Consider the following 17,130-nt stretch of genomic DNA (forward strand, 5'->3'; position numbering starts at 1 on the left):
AGCTGCTCCATGTAATTGTTGCACTAACAAGGGAAAACATGAATCCACTAGTAGATCTTCTGTTTGACATGCTACCAATCCAATTTACATCTGTGTATCCAAAGACCTATACATCCTTACTTGCCTCATAAAAAAGTCCATAATGTCAAGTGGACTTCACATATCTCAATATACGTCTAATTGCATCCAAATGAGGCTTTCTAGGCATTTGCATAAACTGACTGACAAGGCCAATAGCATAGCTCAAGTTTGGCCTTGTGATAGTCATGTAAATCAAACTCCCTACTATCCTCCTGAACATAGTAGGGTCTTCTATCTCATCCCCAATGTTGGCACTTAACTTCACATTTTACTTCAATGGTACTGAAAGAGGCTTCTCTCATACCATACTTGGATAACATATCCAAGCCATACTGCCTTTGGGATACCCATATACCATCATCACATGTGATCACCTCAATACCAAGAAAGTAACTCAGCTCACCCAAATCTTTTAACTCGAACTTCTTCTTCAAGAAGTCCTTAACTTCAGTAATCCCATTGTCACTATCACCTCTAATAATCAAGTCATCCACATAGATGACTATGATGACCAAACCTGCATCTCTCTTTCTCACATAAAGATAGTGATCAACATAAAAAATACAAAATCCAATATTGACAAGATACTCTCCAATCTTGTCAGACCATGCTCTAGGTGCCTGCTTCAGCCCATAGAGTGCATTCTTTAACTTGCACACATATGTGGGATACTCTAAATCCTCATAACCTGCTGGCTGCTCCATATACACTTCTTCTTGCAATTCACCATGCAAAAAGGCATTCTTAACATCCATTTGATGCAAACTCCAACCTTTGGCTGCTACCAAGGCAATCACACACCTAACAGTTGCAATCCTAGCAACTGAAATGAATGTCTCTTTATAATATATGCCATATGTTTGAGCATAGCCTTTTGCAACCAGCGTAGCCTTATACGTACTAACTAAGCCATCTGCATTATGCTTGACTTTGTAAACCCATTTACAGCCAATAGCTTTCTTACCCTTAGGTAAGGGTACTAAATCCCAAGTCTTATTGGTTTCTAATGCAACCATCTCCTCATCCATTGCTGCATCCCAATGAGCATGACCAACAACATTCTCAAAACAAGTGGGCTCAACATCCTCAACTAGTTTCATCATATAAGCATAATGGTGATCTGTATAACCTTCAAAACTAAATATTTTAATAGGATATCTAACCCTGCTAGATCTGTGTACCACTGGATCACTCAATGGAGCCTTTACATTACTATGAGCTCTCTGTACACCTGGTGTCCTGTGACTGAAGGAATACCAAGCTCATCATCCAAACTCTCCGAACCACTAGAATCTCTATCAAATCCCAAATGACTAGTAGATGCATCATTACCATCCAACACTTTCTTGTTTGCTTTGTCCTTCCCTGCAGCACTTATAGATCCACCTGAAGATGTGGAGCTACTCCTTAGTCTCCCAGACCAAGGGCTCACTGTAGGTATAGTACCACATGATGTTTCTAGTCCACTATGACTCCGTGATTCTTATTTTTCTTTCTGCACATAGTTATCTTGATCATTATCATCATTCAATACATCACCATTGGGTGCATACCAGCTACCCATCTCATCAAAGACAACATCCCTGCTCACTCTGAACTCACCTGTGACAAGGTTATAACAACGATACCCTTTCTGCTCTAAAGAGTATCAAATAAAAATACATTTTTCTTCCTTTGGATCAAGCTTCTTTCATAGCTCATCTGGCACATGAACATATGCAACACATCCAAATACCTTCAAGTGTGATACATCGGCCTTCTTGCCAGTAAAGCATTCTTCAGGAGAGTCATCCCATGAACCATAGCTATGGGAATTCTGTTCATAATATAGACAACAGTATGGACAGCTTCAGACAAACAATGTTTTGGCATATTCTTTTTAGCCATTAATGCCCGTACAACTTCTACAATATGTCTATTTTTTCTTTTTGCAACCTCATTTTACTGTGGGATATACTTGCAAGTAAATTGCCTCTTTATCCCATGAGTCCTCAAGAATCCACTAAACTCATTAGAGAGATACTCTCTCCCTCCATCTAATCTCAAGCACTTCACTTTTAAGTATATTTCATGTTTTAACAGCTGCATTAAAAGATTTGAAGTACTCAAACATATCACTCTTTTCCTTCATGAAGTATACCCATAACTTCCTTGAACAGTCATTAATAAATGTGACAAAGCATTTGCTACCACCAAGAGATATATTCTGTGTAGGCTCCCAAACATCTGTATGCACTACATCAAGTATTTTTCTACTTACTTCTCTGTCATGCAAGAAGGGTTATCTTACATGCTTACCAAACTAGCATGCTTCACAAACTTTATGCAATTTTGCAACTCGAAAAGAAGGCAACCTTGTAACCAATTCTTTGGATTGCATTAATTTCAGTCTTTGCAAAGTTGCATGTCTAATACGTTTATGTCATATTTCAATATTTGCAACTACTCCTTTTCCTTTAGCATACACAGTAGCATCCATTATAGGAATTCCAACATCTAAAGTGAACATGCGGCCAACTCTACTTCCTTTTGTGACCCACCTGCACTTATCATTAAAGTCTTCTACAAAACAACCTTTTGCATTAAATCGGACCTGCAACCCGTGCTCTACCATTTGGTCAACATACACTAAATTCTTTGTGATTCATGGCACATGTAATACATCTGTCAGACTCTTTGTCTGGCCATCATACAATGACAAGGCAACCTTTTCAATGTGTGAAATTGGGTGGCATGAATCATCACCCGTCTGCACATAACCTAGATTTTATAAGTCATGCATCTCTCCAAACCATTCAACATGACTGGTCATATGATTAGATGCACCTGAATCGACATACCATACATCATCATGTGTCCCCTTTCCTGTAACTGCATTCATCATATGTTGCATAACAAATAGATGCTCATTTTTGTCTTCATTCTGTCATGAAGACAATGTATAGTTTCCTTGCTGTGATTTACCACTGCGAATGTCATCCTTCTTAGCATAGCAATGGGCTACAATATGGCCTGTTTTGCCACAATAATGGCAAGCAATAGCAGAATTTCCAGAACCTCTATTCTGCCATCCACCTCTTCCTCTAGAGCTCCCCCTGCCTCTAAAGTTTCCTTGGCCTCCTGAAACCTGCATTTCACCAAATTGCTAATTGAACTTGTTTTGCTAGTTATCGCCAACACATCCCATGCCACAACCTCTTGAAGAGAATCTACAATGTTCCCTTCCTGAACTTGAGTAAAATGCTTGAACTTGTTCACCATTTTTTTCAGATAAGTCACCCTACATATTGATCTCTTTGGTAATCATAAGAGAGATCAGCTCATCAAAATCTGGAAATGGCTTCCGTACGTATACTGAAGTAACAAATGATTTCCATGCCTTCTCATTATTAAGACCACTCAAAGTGAATGAAACCAAATCATCATCATCAGGCATTGCATCAATCATTGCTAAAGCATATGCAATGCTTATCACCTTCAACACATACTCATTGACAGAGATTTTCCCTTTCTTCAAGGCATTCAACTCTTGCTTGAGTTGAATATTTTGCGCCTTTGTATTTACTGAAAACATGTTCTCAAAAATTTTCCAAGCTCCATGTGAAGTTTCTGTATTCTTGATATGTCCCAACATCGTATTATCAATGACTGTAGATAACCAGTACATCACCTTTTTGTCTTTCACTTTCCATTCTTTCCATGCTTTTAATTCATCTACAGTCGGCCCCAGCTTTGGCTCCTTTTCTTCACCTGAAACAAACTTATAAAGGCCCTTTCCAATGAGGAAGTTCATCACACGGAACTTCCATGAAGGATAGTTGTTTTTGTCGAGCTTCTCAATAATGGGACTTCCACTGTTCTCTACCATTATCACAAACAAGGATACATCACAATAAGCTAGTCTTCTGCAATCTTTCACAACACGTGCATAGCAATATACAAAGCAATCTTTTTCACTAATTGCTCAATAGTACATGTAATCTACAACCTATTTGCAGATAAACCTTATATTTTCTTTCTGCAAACACCTCAAAAAGTTACAGATTCAAAATATGTAACCTGTGCACCTACTTTTGGTCAATATAGCCGAAATTACACTCTACCTTGAAACTGTTGTCTGCAACCTTGCGGCTCTAAAACAGGGCCTAAAACGGCCTCAGACGGCCAAAATAACTGCGGGCCAGTCCAATAGGGCTTATCTGCAAAATATATAGCCCTCTGCTCGCACACTAAATCTCATAACAATCTAAGATTTTCACTCTACCCTGCTTCCGATGCCTCCATAGGCACTATCCAAGAGAGAGAGTGGAAGAATGGGAGAGCTTCTTACCCATTGCTTACTTGCTTGAACCTTGCTTCTTCTCCTTCACTTCAGCCTTCAAAATCAGCCTCTCTTAGTGGTGCGGCTCTGATACCATGTCAAAAATTGCATGATGGGGGGATTTGCTTGAGCTGCTGCGCCAAACACACACTGTATTCACAAGAGGAAGCTCACTCAAGAATACAAGAAGAGAGATGGAGGCCAAAACGTTTATTTGCTAACTTTTTCTTCGTCCATACACTATACAATATAGACAAAGTATAGATAAGATACAACATAAAGGAAAGTGGCATTCTGAGTCAAGTAGTGCATAACTAACTACACTAATCGACTGGTGCTATATCTTTGCTAGATGTGGGTAGGTGTAACAAACTAAATATAATAAGTTATAAGTCAATAGCCATATGAGTATCATAATGACCACCAACGTGCTAAGTGTAGATATGTGGACCCATCTAGCCAGGTGGTCCATCATCAATGTCCACACGTTGTCGAAGGGTTTTGAAAGCAATGTCACAACTACAGAAGTTCTTGAGAAATTTCAAGACTGAAGATTTAAGCGAAGCAAATAATCAAGACAAATATGATGTCAAATAACGATTGTATTACTGCCAAGTTTTCACTGTGAGCATAGAGTGATACCATAATAAATCCACATGTGATCCATGCAATTGACCCATGCCATGTATACAAGCTCTTATTAGAGTCCAAGCTTATGAGAAGCAAGATTTCAAATACTCACAATTGACAACAGTTTCAACCTGTTTCACTCTGAGTTGCATCCATGTTGCCTACACACATTTCTATTGGGTCTTGATGAATTCTTCTACACCTCTTGGAAGTCTCTTTATAAAGAGGTCTTTAGGGAAGACTTCAGTGACCTTCCTCACCACTATTTTAAACTTCACAGCCTTAGCTTTAGTGTGCCTTTGCCTGTGAGCATTGTTGTGTCCATACCCTTTGGAGAAGGATATTACTGCACTATTGTACTGATTTCAATTGTAAGTGGGATCTAACTTGGGCTATGAAGTTTCTTTCCATATCTAGCTCACTGCTTTGCATAGGTCAGTTGTTTGAGATTTTGTTGAGAGCCCTTAGGATTACCCTTTGGAGAGTGGCCTATCTAGTTTTGAAGGGAAAATGTTACTTCCTGCTGTTTATTTATGCAATCAAATTTATGTGGCCTCTGCTTTGTATCTATCTTCAGCACGGCTGTCTCTCCCTTCCTTCTTCCCAGGTAGTGCCTCAAATATGCTCTCTAGCGTGCAACTTCTGTGACCTTAGAAAAGCTGCTGTCCAGAACGATCATTCTAGATTGAAATTGAAGTCTGTGAGCAAGATGATCATGACAGTTGCAACAGAAGCATCTCCATTCTATGTTGTTCCTATGGCACCTCCAGATGAATATTCAATAGAGTTCTTCTCCGTTTCGCAGCCTTGACAATTTCAGCTCTGCTTTCAACACGAAAGGTGACATCTTGACAGCACGCAAAGGCTCTAATATAGCTCTGTGAAGTTTCACTTTGAGAGACACTCCTTCACCAAATCACAGAATTCAGGCTAAGGCCTAGAGCTTCTTCACTGTTGGAACAGAGGAGCTTCATGATTCTAGAAGACGAAAAAGAAAAGAAACAGACGAATTCACTGGGAGACACTCCTGGCACCACGCGAATAGCACTCCTCAGCTTTGGAAAAATCTCCTTCTGCATTTGCCTGGTTCCACAATTTTCAAGTGAAAAAAAATAACAATGCTTTGGCCCCTGTTATACGTCGATGAAGGCAAAGATCCATTAAACTGTCTCGCAAGGATTCGGGACAAACTCCCCCTTCGTCGACTGAGAAATACATTCCCCTCTAATCCTGTTCAATTCATGTCGTTCCTGTCCTCCATCCAGATTTCTTCCTGCAAATATACTTCTCGATAAGAATGGCCTATAGTTCCATTGCAGTTTAGAGAAACTTCATATCAAACAACAGGTTGATCCCAGTACTCATAGGCCCTCCCTCGCTTGACAACCGTCGATCCCTTCCGTTTTCCCCCTAAATTGGCTTCCCTCCTAGAACCAGAAAAGCACCCATGGTCCCAGTCGCAGAATTCCGAGGAAAAGCAGCCCCTTTTTAGCCACTCTTCCTTTTCATAGCATACCACACGCAGAAAAGTGGCCTCCACCTTTTCAACTTCCTGTGCATACCGTAATGCTCGCAAGCCTGAAGCTGCCAAGGGATCCATGTTTTTCTTCTCACCTTCCTTTAAAAATGGCTCTTCCATCACAGCAGTAACTTCAACATCGTCCAGAGCAGCCTGAGCCTTCATGTCTTCTAAATCAAAATTCCAGCCGCTAACACCTCGCTTGTACTCATTCTGAGACCTCTCTTCTTGCTCCCCATACGGCATTTTCTTTTGAGCTAGACGTGCGACATCTTTCATCTTCAAGCCATGCACACGTTCCCAAAGAGGAGGAAGAGGATCCAATACTGTTCGAGCAACGTATTTAGCAGAGTGAGCATGCTTGAAGAAAGAGTGCTTGAGCAATTTCTCTGCACTTGGACGTTTTGTAGGATCTTTCAACAAACACATTGCTATCATCTCTTTGAATGACTTTGAAAACCTTTTGTCTCTCTCATAGTTAAGCCTTGGAGGGGCATTTTGTAAGGTCATCAAAAGTACCTTCATAGGAGGGTACTTCGAGAAGGGGGCATGCCCATGTGCTAGCTCCAAGGCTGTGATCCCAAAGGACGAAATATCAGCCTTGAAATCATACCCATGAACTTGCTCCATAACCTCAGGTGCCATCCAGCATGGGGTTCCAACGAAAGTGTTCCTTGATTGTTGTCTGTCACCAGTATCAAACATACAAGCAGAAACACCAAAGGCCCCAAGTTTCACAGCACCATTTCCATCAACAAGAATATTCCCCGTCTTGACATCTCGGTGAATATGTCCATGATGATGAAGATACTCTAAGGCCTTCAAGGTCTCTTTCAAAAAGGATCTCGTCATCATCTTTTGCAACAGTCTTTTTCTCTTCTCCTTTCTGCTGCTGCAAGCTCTTGATCCCATGAGGTGAATCTGCACTGTCTTGATATGGGTCATCCTCGAAAACATCATAGCGTCCAATATGTTTGGACTCCTTCTTCCCAACTCCTAGATGTGGATGCTTGGTATCATTAGGTATTTTTGATGTAGCTGGAGAAAGAGAAGGCAAAGGTCCTGAACGAATACGTGTAACACGTTCACTAGCATCAGTTGTGCTTTCCACTTGACCTTGCTCAACATAGGCTGAAAGCATCTCATCATGCTCACCACTATGCCTCCAACTCCTCCCCATTATACTCATACCTAGAAAATAAATATAAACACAACAACTAAGTATGTACAAAGTATCAAATCACACACACAACTTTTGGGTGGTTTTCACACCTCGAATGCGCAGCAATACGACATCCACCCCCTCTAGTCCTGCGCATCCTCCGAATGGGCCAACTACCCATGATCGTTATCATCAAGATCCACAAACAGATCAATCTCTTCATTATGCATTTCCGGTATATCAAGAAGATTATCTATCATATCATCTGTCTCTTCCATTAGAGTTTCTTCTCGTTGCTCCTCTTGAAAATTCTTCCAATGCATAATCCTCATCATCTCTTTTCTTGAAAATCTTGATTCTTTTTCCAGCAATAGGCACTCTAAGCACTGTCCCATCCAATTCTGTCAGCTCATATGTTGCATTATCAAAGACATGTCTGACTATATACGGCCCAAACCATCTTTTCACCATCTTCCGAAGTGCAGTATGCTGATTTTCAAGGCTGCTATCAAAGACCAATACCCAATCTCCCTCTTCTATTGCTCTAGGCCGCAAACGATGCCTACTGTCAAACCTGTCCTTATTTCTTAGTCTAGCAACCTTCAACCTATCAATAGCTAGCTGAATATCCTCTGGTCTCCTCTCCAACTGTTGAATCCGAAGAGCTAAGAGCTCTTCTCTCGTCAAATCCTCCTGCCAAGGTAAAACTGACCAAGTCAAAGCACAAGTCTCAGTCGGCATAACAGGTTTCTGACCATACATCAACTCTGCAGGCATATATCATGTGGTAACACTATGAGTCATACGATCAACCCACAAAGCAAATGGTATAAGTCTCCACCATTCTCCAATCCGTCCTCTGCATGCTTTGGCTAATGCTTTCACTATCAGCGGATGCCCTCTTTCACTCTTCCCATTTCCCTCTGGATTATATGCTGTAGTTAGAGCCAACTTGATTCCTAGCTGAGAGAAAAACTCCCTAGCTTCATATGCATCCAATTCACCACGATCCGCAATGATCTTACCCACACAACCATACCTGCAGAAAATTTCCTCCAATAAGAACTTACACACTGCACTAGTGGTCTTCGTTCTCAAAGATCTGCCCTCAACATGATTGGTAAGATCCTCTCTAGCCAAAACAATGTATCTTATCTGCCATAGACCCATAGGCATGGTAACCAAATCAACTACCCACTTATAGTGAATGCATAGCGGATAGGTCGGATGAAGCTCATCTCGATGACGCACTACTGAATACATCTGGCAGTCTCTGCAAGTCTCAACAAAGTAAGAAACATCTCTATACATGCCTTTCCACCAATATTTCTCCTTGATTTTCTCATAAGTAGCCCACACTCCTCTATGACCAGCCCAAGGACTCTCATGAAACTCCCTCATCACCTGTAACTGTGTCTCTCTATCGTAGACAACCCGCAAAGGTAATCCGCCTCTTTTCTTCGGATGCTTCCAAAGAAATCCGTCCTTGAGAAAATAACCATAGGCTTTCCTTCTGATCTTCTTGAACTCTTCATCTGTCCATTCATCTCTTTTGCTTAGTGTACTAAGGTACCTGTCAATCTGCAACCAATCTCCAATATAGAGTTCTTCTATGAAAGCCACAATATCATAGACATGACAAACATGATCAACCATAGTGGCTGAAATTTCTGCATCATCCTCTTCTGCAAGTAGAGTCTCCTCATCATCATATCTGGATCTAGACAACATATCTGCCACTGGATTATCCTTCCCTGCTATGTGTTTAAATTCCGGATTTAATGACTTGATGTATGCAATCCATCTCAACATGGCTATATCCAGAGTAGAGCAACTCGTGATCATACCAATCAATGGCAAGCAATTTGTCTCTACCACAACTGAAGCTCCAATAAAGTACTCCTTGTCACATTTGAGAGCCGTGACAATCCCTAGTAGCTCCCTCTTGATTTGCAGATATCTCCTCTATCTCTCGTTTAGGACTTTCGCCCCAAACCGAATAGCATACCTATTTCCATCTGCATCATCTTGACCCACAGCCCAACCTATGCCAATTGGACTAGTGTCAACTGTCAATACAATAGGCCTTCCACAATTATAATCCGCTTTCCTAAGAGTAGGAGCATTCTGCAATAACTTCTTCAATTTCCGCATGGCTCTAGTGTGGCTCTCATCCCAATAGAATTTTTTCCCCTTTCGAAGCAGCTAATATAAACAATCTGCTATGTGTGCAAAATGAGGTATCCAAATCATATAAAACACACAAGCTCCAATGAATCTCTGTACCTCTGAAGTGGTAGAACAATACTCCGCAATCTTGCCTATAGCATTCACCTTATCAGGTGAAGGTTTCCTGCCATAATATCCACACATATGTCCAACAATGACAACCTCATTCACTCCAAAAACAGATATTTGCCCTGAAAGTGTCAACTTCACTTCTTCTAACCTGGCCAAAATCTTCTCACATGCTGAAATATGATTAGCCACAAAGGATCTGCATCCCTGCTCATTTAGACTCTCATTCTTCTCTTCTTCTGCACACCCCTTAATGGGCACATCATCCAAGAAAGGCATAGTAAGCTGAGGTGTGTAATCACGAAGGACCTTATGCATGGCATTCATCATATGCGCAACAGAATTAGTGGCACCTTGAGGCAAGGTACACATCCTGACTAGCCCAATAAGAGTTCTCATGGTGGTTATGTCCCTGCTTTCCAAAGCTAGCTGAAACTGATCATATCCTGAATACAAATCACCTAAAGAATAGATGGCACGTCCAGCAAATGCTTTTGCAAACTCATCCACAACTGGACCTATACCAACATTCCTGATAGTAACTCTGTTCACTGGCTGCATATCTTGAATAAATCGAAGAGTACCATTCTTCTTTGGAACTGTAAACCACCTGTTTGAGTATGGTGCAGATGAAGGCTCAAGAATTCCCATCCTAATTTTCTCATTCAATAAATCAATCAGCTTTGGCGCGTGTGCTTTAGGCACTGGAATAGGTCAAAGATTCCATGGAATATGAGGAATAGTAAAAATGACCATAGGAGCAACAATATCTGGATTCACACATCCAATCTCATGAGGGAAAAAAGCAAATCCCCTTCCATGTCGCTCAAGCATCTCCTAAAAGCATTGCTTCTCTATGGGTAGCAAGAAATCACCATTTCCAATCTTCAATTCAGCAAGAGTCTCTGCTGAAAATTTATGACCAATATACTCCGGATTCCTCAAAATTGGCTGTTTAGCAGCCCTCTCTATTTGCTGATCACTGTCAGGTGGAAGCGGTACAGCTACCGACTTCACCTTCTTATCCACAGTTTTGTATTTCGTGTCAACCCTGGCTTCATTATGCTCTTCTGCATTACACAAATCTTGTTGTAAATCAGCAATTCTGCACTCCAATGGCTGAATATTCTCAGCCCTCTGCTCTATGGACTACATAGAAACAGCCCTAAACTCTGGATGCTGAAATATTTCAGCAGTAAACTCTGTTGGTTGAAAGTTTTCAGCCCTCTGTGTCTTTGAAAGCTGATCATAACCAGCTGAAAACTTTGTTTGCTGAATTTCTTCAGCACTTAATACTCTTTGCTGAGTTACCTCAGCCTCTGACTCAATCTGTGACACAAAATCTGCAATTTCATGAAACATGTCCAGGGATTGCACTAATACATTACCATGACAATTCTACATATCAGTTTTTAGCATATCTCCCATCTCTGTCATCATATCTGCACAAGTCACACTGTCATACATCCCATCTATGTGCTCATCATCCTCCAAAATTCCTGTATTTTTCAAAATTTTCTCCTTCCTGCATATATACTACCTGGCAGCTCTAGGCAACCTAGAAGTTTTCTGATAGCTCATCGAACTGTTTGCTAAAATCCCAACAAAACCGGAGGAGAAAACACTGCTGCCAGGAGGCGAGAACTCCAATCTCCTCTGCTCTGTACCATTGTCGTCTCGCGAAACGGAGGTACCTAATGAAAATCTGAATCCCTCACAGTGGGCAAAGGTGCATCTCTGAGAGTATCCCTGTTTCTAACATGGTTCACACATACAGTCATAAATTGAACTGCTCTCATGCCATCTTTACTGCGAATCCGTGCATAAGCAGAACCATCATCCATTACCTTTGTTTCCATGCGCATCTCTGTGATGAATGGCTGTCCAAGAATTATAGAATAAGAGCATGAATCCTGCACAAAGAAATGAAAATCCTCCTCTATATCACCAATAGAAACCCTGACACTAGGACAGGCAGCATACAAATCACCAGCAGTATTATTGGCAGCTCTCATACGCCACCCATGCTCTACATCCATAGGCCATATGTTACTCTCATAAACTCCACGAACTATGAGATTAATCTCTGAACCATGATCCACCAATGCAACATAAAGCACCTGTTTCTCTCCAATTTTTACCATCATCTCTGTAGTTGCCCTAGCCCAATGGCTCCACGAAAAGTGACTACGCAGTATCAAGACATGCTCATCAATTTCAGCATAATGCATAGGCTGAACCCTTTTCTTTACCTACGGAAAAACAGAAGCATTTTCAACCATAACCTCATCCTCATCCTCATCCAATTCCCCAATCAAAACTCCTTGTGTATCAGTGGTAGACAATGCATGTCTTTTCCTCTTCAGGACCTCCTGAAACTGATCTTGAAACTCTCTTTTCGAGATGCCCAAAATCTCAGAAATAGTGAAAGTCACCTCACTGCCAAGTATCTTGTCATTAAATATTTTCTTCATGTCTGTAGATGTCTCAATATCGGACATCAATCTAAACCCTGGCTGCTTTCTCTCTCTAGGCTCTTACCTCTTTTCTCTCTTTTGAGCATCTTCCATCTGTCGATTTGGCCCTGGTTTTGAAGACGGTCCTGCAGTAGGTGGAGTAACAAACTCACCCCCTCTAGTCTTCTTAGCTGCACTTGGATTTTCTTCATCCCTCTTACGCTTCTCCTCAACAAGTGCATCTACTCCCTGAGACTTAGCCAAATAAGCATAAATAGAGTACCTGTCAACAGGCGAGTCCTAACCTGTCTCTGATCTGATGCTAGAGCCTGCACTAGTCAAAATAGTTTGCTGAATTTTTCCCTTGTTTGTAGTCTCCATAGCATAAGTCCATAGCGCTGATTGAGTCTCTGATCTCTTCTCAATCTAGACTCCATATGCAGAAGCATCACCTCTAGCTGTCACATAAGAAGTACGCGTAGCCATGTCATCCACTAACTCCTTCATTCCACCTTTACCAAAGTTGGTAACAAGTGGAGCTCCTGTCTCAATCAACCAAATCTTACCATCTTGCCCCCAATATACCAAATTCTTCCTCCTTGCATCCTAAAAAGATTCACAATCCCTGCAATGCTGATGGTCCATACTATCGCACCAAATACATCTCCGATCTCTCCTAGGTGCACTAGGAGCACTCCTAGGTGCAATAGGAGCATTAGAAGAAGTAGTAGGCGCAGTCGAAGAAAACTGCTCTTTCAACTTTCCCACCAACTCTGCTTTAACTGACTCCAGTGTCAAATCTGTTATGCCTTTGATTATGTCATCAAGAGAGGTAGGCACTGATGGAACGGATGGTTTTGGAGCAGAAGGTGTAGGCATCGGTCGTGGAGGAATAGGTGGAGTGGAAACAGTAGGCACTGGCATAGGCCAAGAAACTGGCTGAGGAGGAGAAGAAATAACAGGGATAGAAGCGGGCATAGGAGCTGATGATGGTGTAGGTGTCATGGAACCATTCTGTAGGCGAGTCTTCCATATCCTCCTCTTGGTCAAAGTTGAGACTGCATCCTGAGCATCCTGCCAATCCGTTTTAAGACCCATAGGCTTCGTGCAATCCTCAAGAAGCTCACCCAATTCTTCTTGAAGAGCAGGATCTGCAGCTTGCAAGAAAAGCTCAACTTTTTCAACATCCAATGCTCTTTGTTCAATGGCATCAAGCTGACTATACCTCTCCTCAAATTCTCGAATCAACTCTGAAGCAGCTAGACCTTTATTTGGCATGTAGACCCACTCTGGGAATGACCGCCGAGTAGCCATACCAAAGTCTTCAAGGAAATATTCTTCTTTCAAGGCCTTCTTAAAATCTTGCCAATGTGTATTTTGAATAAAAAGATCAGTCACTTTTGCCCTCAAAGCGGGTGTGACAAGACGAAGGAAGTACTTACTCATAAGTCCAGCTGGAACACCAAAAAATCCCATCTTGATCTCATATGTCTTCAAATATGCTGAAACATTACGGCCATCAAATAGCTTCTTCTCATTCTCAACTACTTCAATAGCCTTAGTCGCACTGTTTGCATTCTCCTACTTCGAATAGAGTTGCCTTTGCTAAGACAACTGCTGTTGATGCAATTGTTGTTGCTGCTGCATATACAATTGTGTCTGCTGATTTTGGAGCTGCATATACATGGACATATTCTGTAAAATCTGCTTTAGATCCTCTGTTGAAGTACTTGACGCAGCAGTCATTGATGGAGCTGAAGTAGACGCAGCTGGAATTTTAGAAGAGGCTCAAATAGAGGCGGAAGTATCTCCCATCCTGAAACTTCTGCGACGCTTTCACGTCGGGTTCACCAAAGATGTCGAAGGGTTTCGAAAGCAATGTCGCAACTATAGAAGTTCTTGTGAAATTCCAAGACGGAAGATTTAAGCGAAGCAAATAATCAAGACAAATATGATGTCAAATAACGATTGTATTACTGCCAAGTTTTCACTGTGAGCATAGAGTGATACCATAATAAATCCACATGTGATCCATGCAATTGACCCATGCCATGTATACAAGCTCTTATTAGAGTCCAAGCTTATGAGAAGCAAGATTTCAAATACTCACAATTGACAACAGTTTCAGCCTCTTTCACTCTGAGTTGCATCCATTCTGCCTACACACATTTCTATTGGGTCTTGATGAATTCTTCTACACCTCTTGGAAGTCTCTTTATAAAGAGGTCTTTAGGGAAGACTTCAGTGACCTTCCTCACCACTATTTTAAACTTCACAGCCTTAGCTTTAGTGTGCCTTTGCCTGTGAGCATTGTTGTGTCCATACCCTTTGGAGAAGGATATTACTGCACTGTTGTACTGATTTCAATTGTAAGTGGGATCTAACTTGGGCTATGAAGTTTCTTTCCATATCTAGCTCACTGCTTTGCATAGGTCAGTTGTTTGAGATTTTGTTAAGAGCCCTTAGGATTACCCTTTGGAGAGTGGCCTATCTAGTTTTGAAGGGAAAATGTTACTTCATGCTGTCTATTTATGCAATCAAATTTATGTGGCCTCTGCTTTGTATCTATCTTCAGCACGACTGTCTCTCCCTTCCTTCTTCCCAGGTAGTGCCTCAAATATGCTCTCTAGCGCACAACTTCTGTGACCTTAGAAAAGCTGCTATCCAGAACGATCATTCTAGATTGAAATTGAAGTCTATGAGCAAGATGATCATGACAGTTGCAACAGAAGCATCTCCATTCTATGTTGTTCCTATGGCACCTCCAGATGAATATTCAATAGAGTTATTCTCCATTTCGCAGCCTTGACAATTTCAGCTCTACTTTCAACACAAAAGGTGACATCTTGACAGCACGCAAAGGCTCTAATACAGCTCTGTGAAGTTTCACTTTGAGAGACACTCCTTCACCAAATCACGGAATTCAGACTAAGGCCTAGAGCTTCTTCACTGTTGGAACAGAGGAGCTTCATGATTCTAAAAGACGAAAAAGAAACGAAATAGACAAATTCACTGGGAGACACTCCTGGCACCACGCGAATAGCACTCCTCAGCTTTGGAAAAATCTCCTTCTGCATTTGCCTGGTTCCACAATTTTCAAGTGAAAAAAAATAACAATGCTTTGGCCCGTGTTATACGTCGATGAAGGCAAAGATCCATTAAACTGTCTCACAAGGATTCGGGACAAACTCCCCCTTCGTCGACTGAGAAATACATTCCCCTCTAATCCTGTTCAATTCACGTCGTTCCTGTCCTCCATCCAGATTGCTTCCTGCAAATATACTTCTCGATAAGAATGGCCTGTAGTTCCATTGCGGTTTAGAGAAACTTTATATCAAACAGCAGGCTGATCCCAGTACTCATAGGCCCTCCCTCGCTTGACAACCGTCGATCCCTTCCGTTTTCCCCCTAAATTGGCTTCCCTCCCAGAACCAGAAAAGCACCCATGGTCCCAGTCGCAGAATTCCGAGGAAAAGCAGCCCCTTTTTAGCCACTCTTCCTTTTCATAGCATACCATACGCAGAAAAGCGGCCTCCACCTTTTCAACTTCCCGTGCATACGTAATGCTCACAAGCCTGAAGCTGCCAAGGGATCCATGGTTTTCTTCTCACCTTCCTTTAAAAATGGCTCTTCCTTCACAGCAGTAACTTCAACATCGTCCAGAGCAGCCTGAGCCTTCATGTCTTCTAAATCAAAATTCCAGCCGCTAACACCTCGCTTGTACTCATTCTGAGACCTCTCTTCTTGCTCCCCATACGGCATTTTCTTTTGAGCTAGACGTGTGGCATCTTTCATCTTCAAGTCATGCACACGTTCCCAAAGAGGAGGAAGAGGATCCAATATTGTTCGAGCAACGTATTCAGCAGAGTGAGCATGCTTTAAGAAAGAGTGCTTGAGCAATTTCTCTGCACTTGGACGTTTTGTAGGATCTTTCACCAAACACATTGCTATCATCTCTTTGAATGACTTTGAAAACCTTTTGTCTCTCTCATAGTCAAGCCTTGGAGGGGCATTTTGTAAGGTCATCAAAAGTACCTTCATAGGAGGGTACTTCGAGAAGGGGGCATGCCCATGTGCTAGCTCCAAGGCTGTGATCCCAAACGACCAAATATTAGCCTTGAAATCATACGCATGAACTTGCTCCATAACCTCAGGTGCCATCCAACATGGGGTTCCAACGAAAGTGTTCCTTGATCGTTGTCTGTCACCAGTATCAAACATGAAAGCAGAAACACCAAAGTCCCCAAGTTTCACAGCACCATTTCCATCAACAAGAATATTCCATGCCTTGGCATCTCGGTGAATATGTCCATGATGATGAAGATACTCTAAGGCCTTCAAGGTCTCTTTCAAAAAGGATCTCGTCATCATGTTTTGCAACAGTCTTTTTCTCTTCTCCTTTCTGCTGCTGCAAGCTCTTGATCCCATGAGGTGAATCTGCACTGTCTTGATCTGGGTCATCCTCGAAAACATCAAAGCGTCCAATATGCTTAGGCTTCTTCTTCCCAACTCCTGGATGTGGAGGCTTGGTATCATTAGGTATTTTTGATGTAGCTGGAGAAGGAGAAGGCAAAGGTCCTGAACGAATACGTGTAACATGTTCACCAGCATCAGTTGTGCTTTCCACTTGACCTTGCTCAACATAGGCTGAAAGCATCTCATC

At 41.7% G+C, this 17,130-nt stretch overlaps 1 protein-coding gene and 1 pseudogene across 1 annotated transcript; both read right to left on the reverse strand.

The window, feature by feature from the left end:
- Positions 1–6,368: 6,368 nt before the first annotated feature.
- LOC148041217 (uncharacterized) lies at positions 6,369–7,496 on the reverse strand. Its single transcript, XM_087679691.1, has one exon. The coding sequence runs from the start codon at positions 7,494–7,496 to the stop codon at positions 6,369–6,371; it is 1,128 nt and encodes a 375-aa protein (XP_087535817.1).
- An 8,538-nt stretch (positions 7,497–16,034) lies between these two features.
- LOC148041218 (uncharacterized) lies at positions 16,035–16,928 on the reverse strand (annotated as a pseudogene).
- Positions 16,929–17,130: the final 202 nt, after the last annotated feature.

Source organism: Lygodium microphyllum, chromosome 1, assembly GCF_053477565.2.
Source record: "Lygodium microphyllum isolate KBCC chromosome 1, Lygodium_microphyllum_v1.1.10, whole genome shotgun sequence".
Taxonomy (NCBI): Eukaryota; Viridiplantae; Streptophyta; class Polypodiopsida; order Schizaeales; family Lygodiaceae; genus Lygodium; species Lygodium microphyllum.

Coding starts and splice junctions, on each gene's coding strand:
- LOC148041217 (XM_087679691.1), bottom strand. CDS start 7,496: ATGACCCATATCAAGACAGTGCAGATTCACCTCATGGGATCAAGAGCT.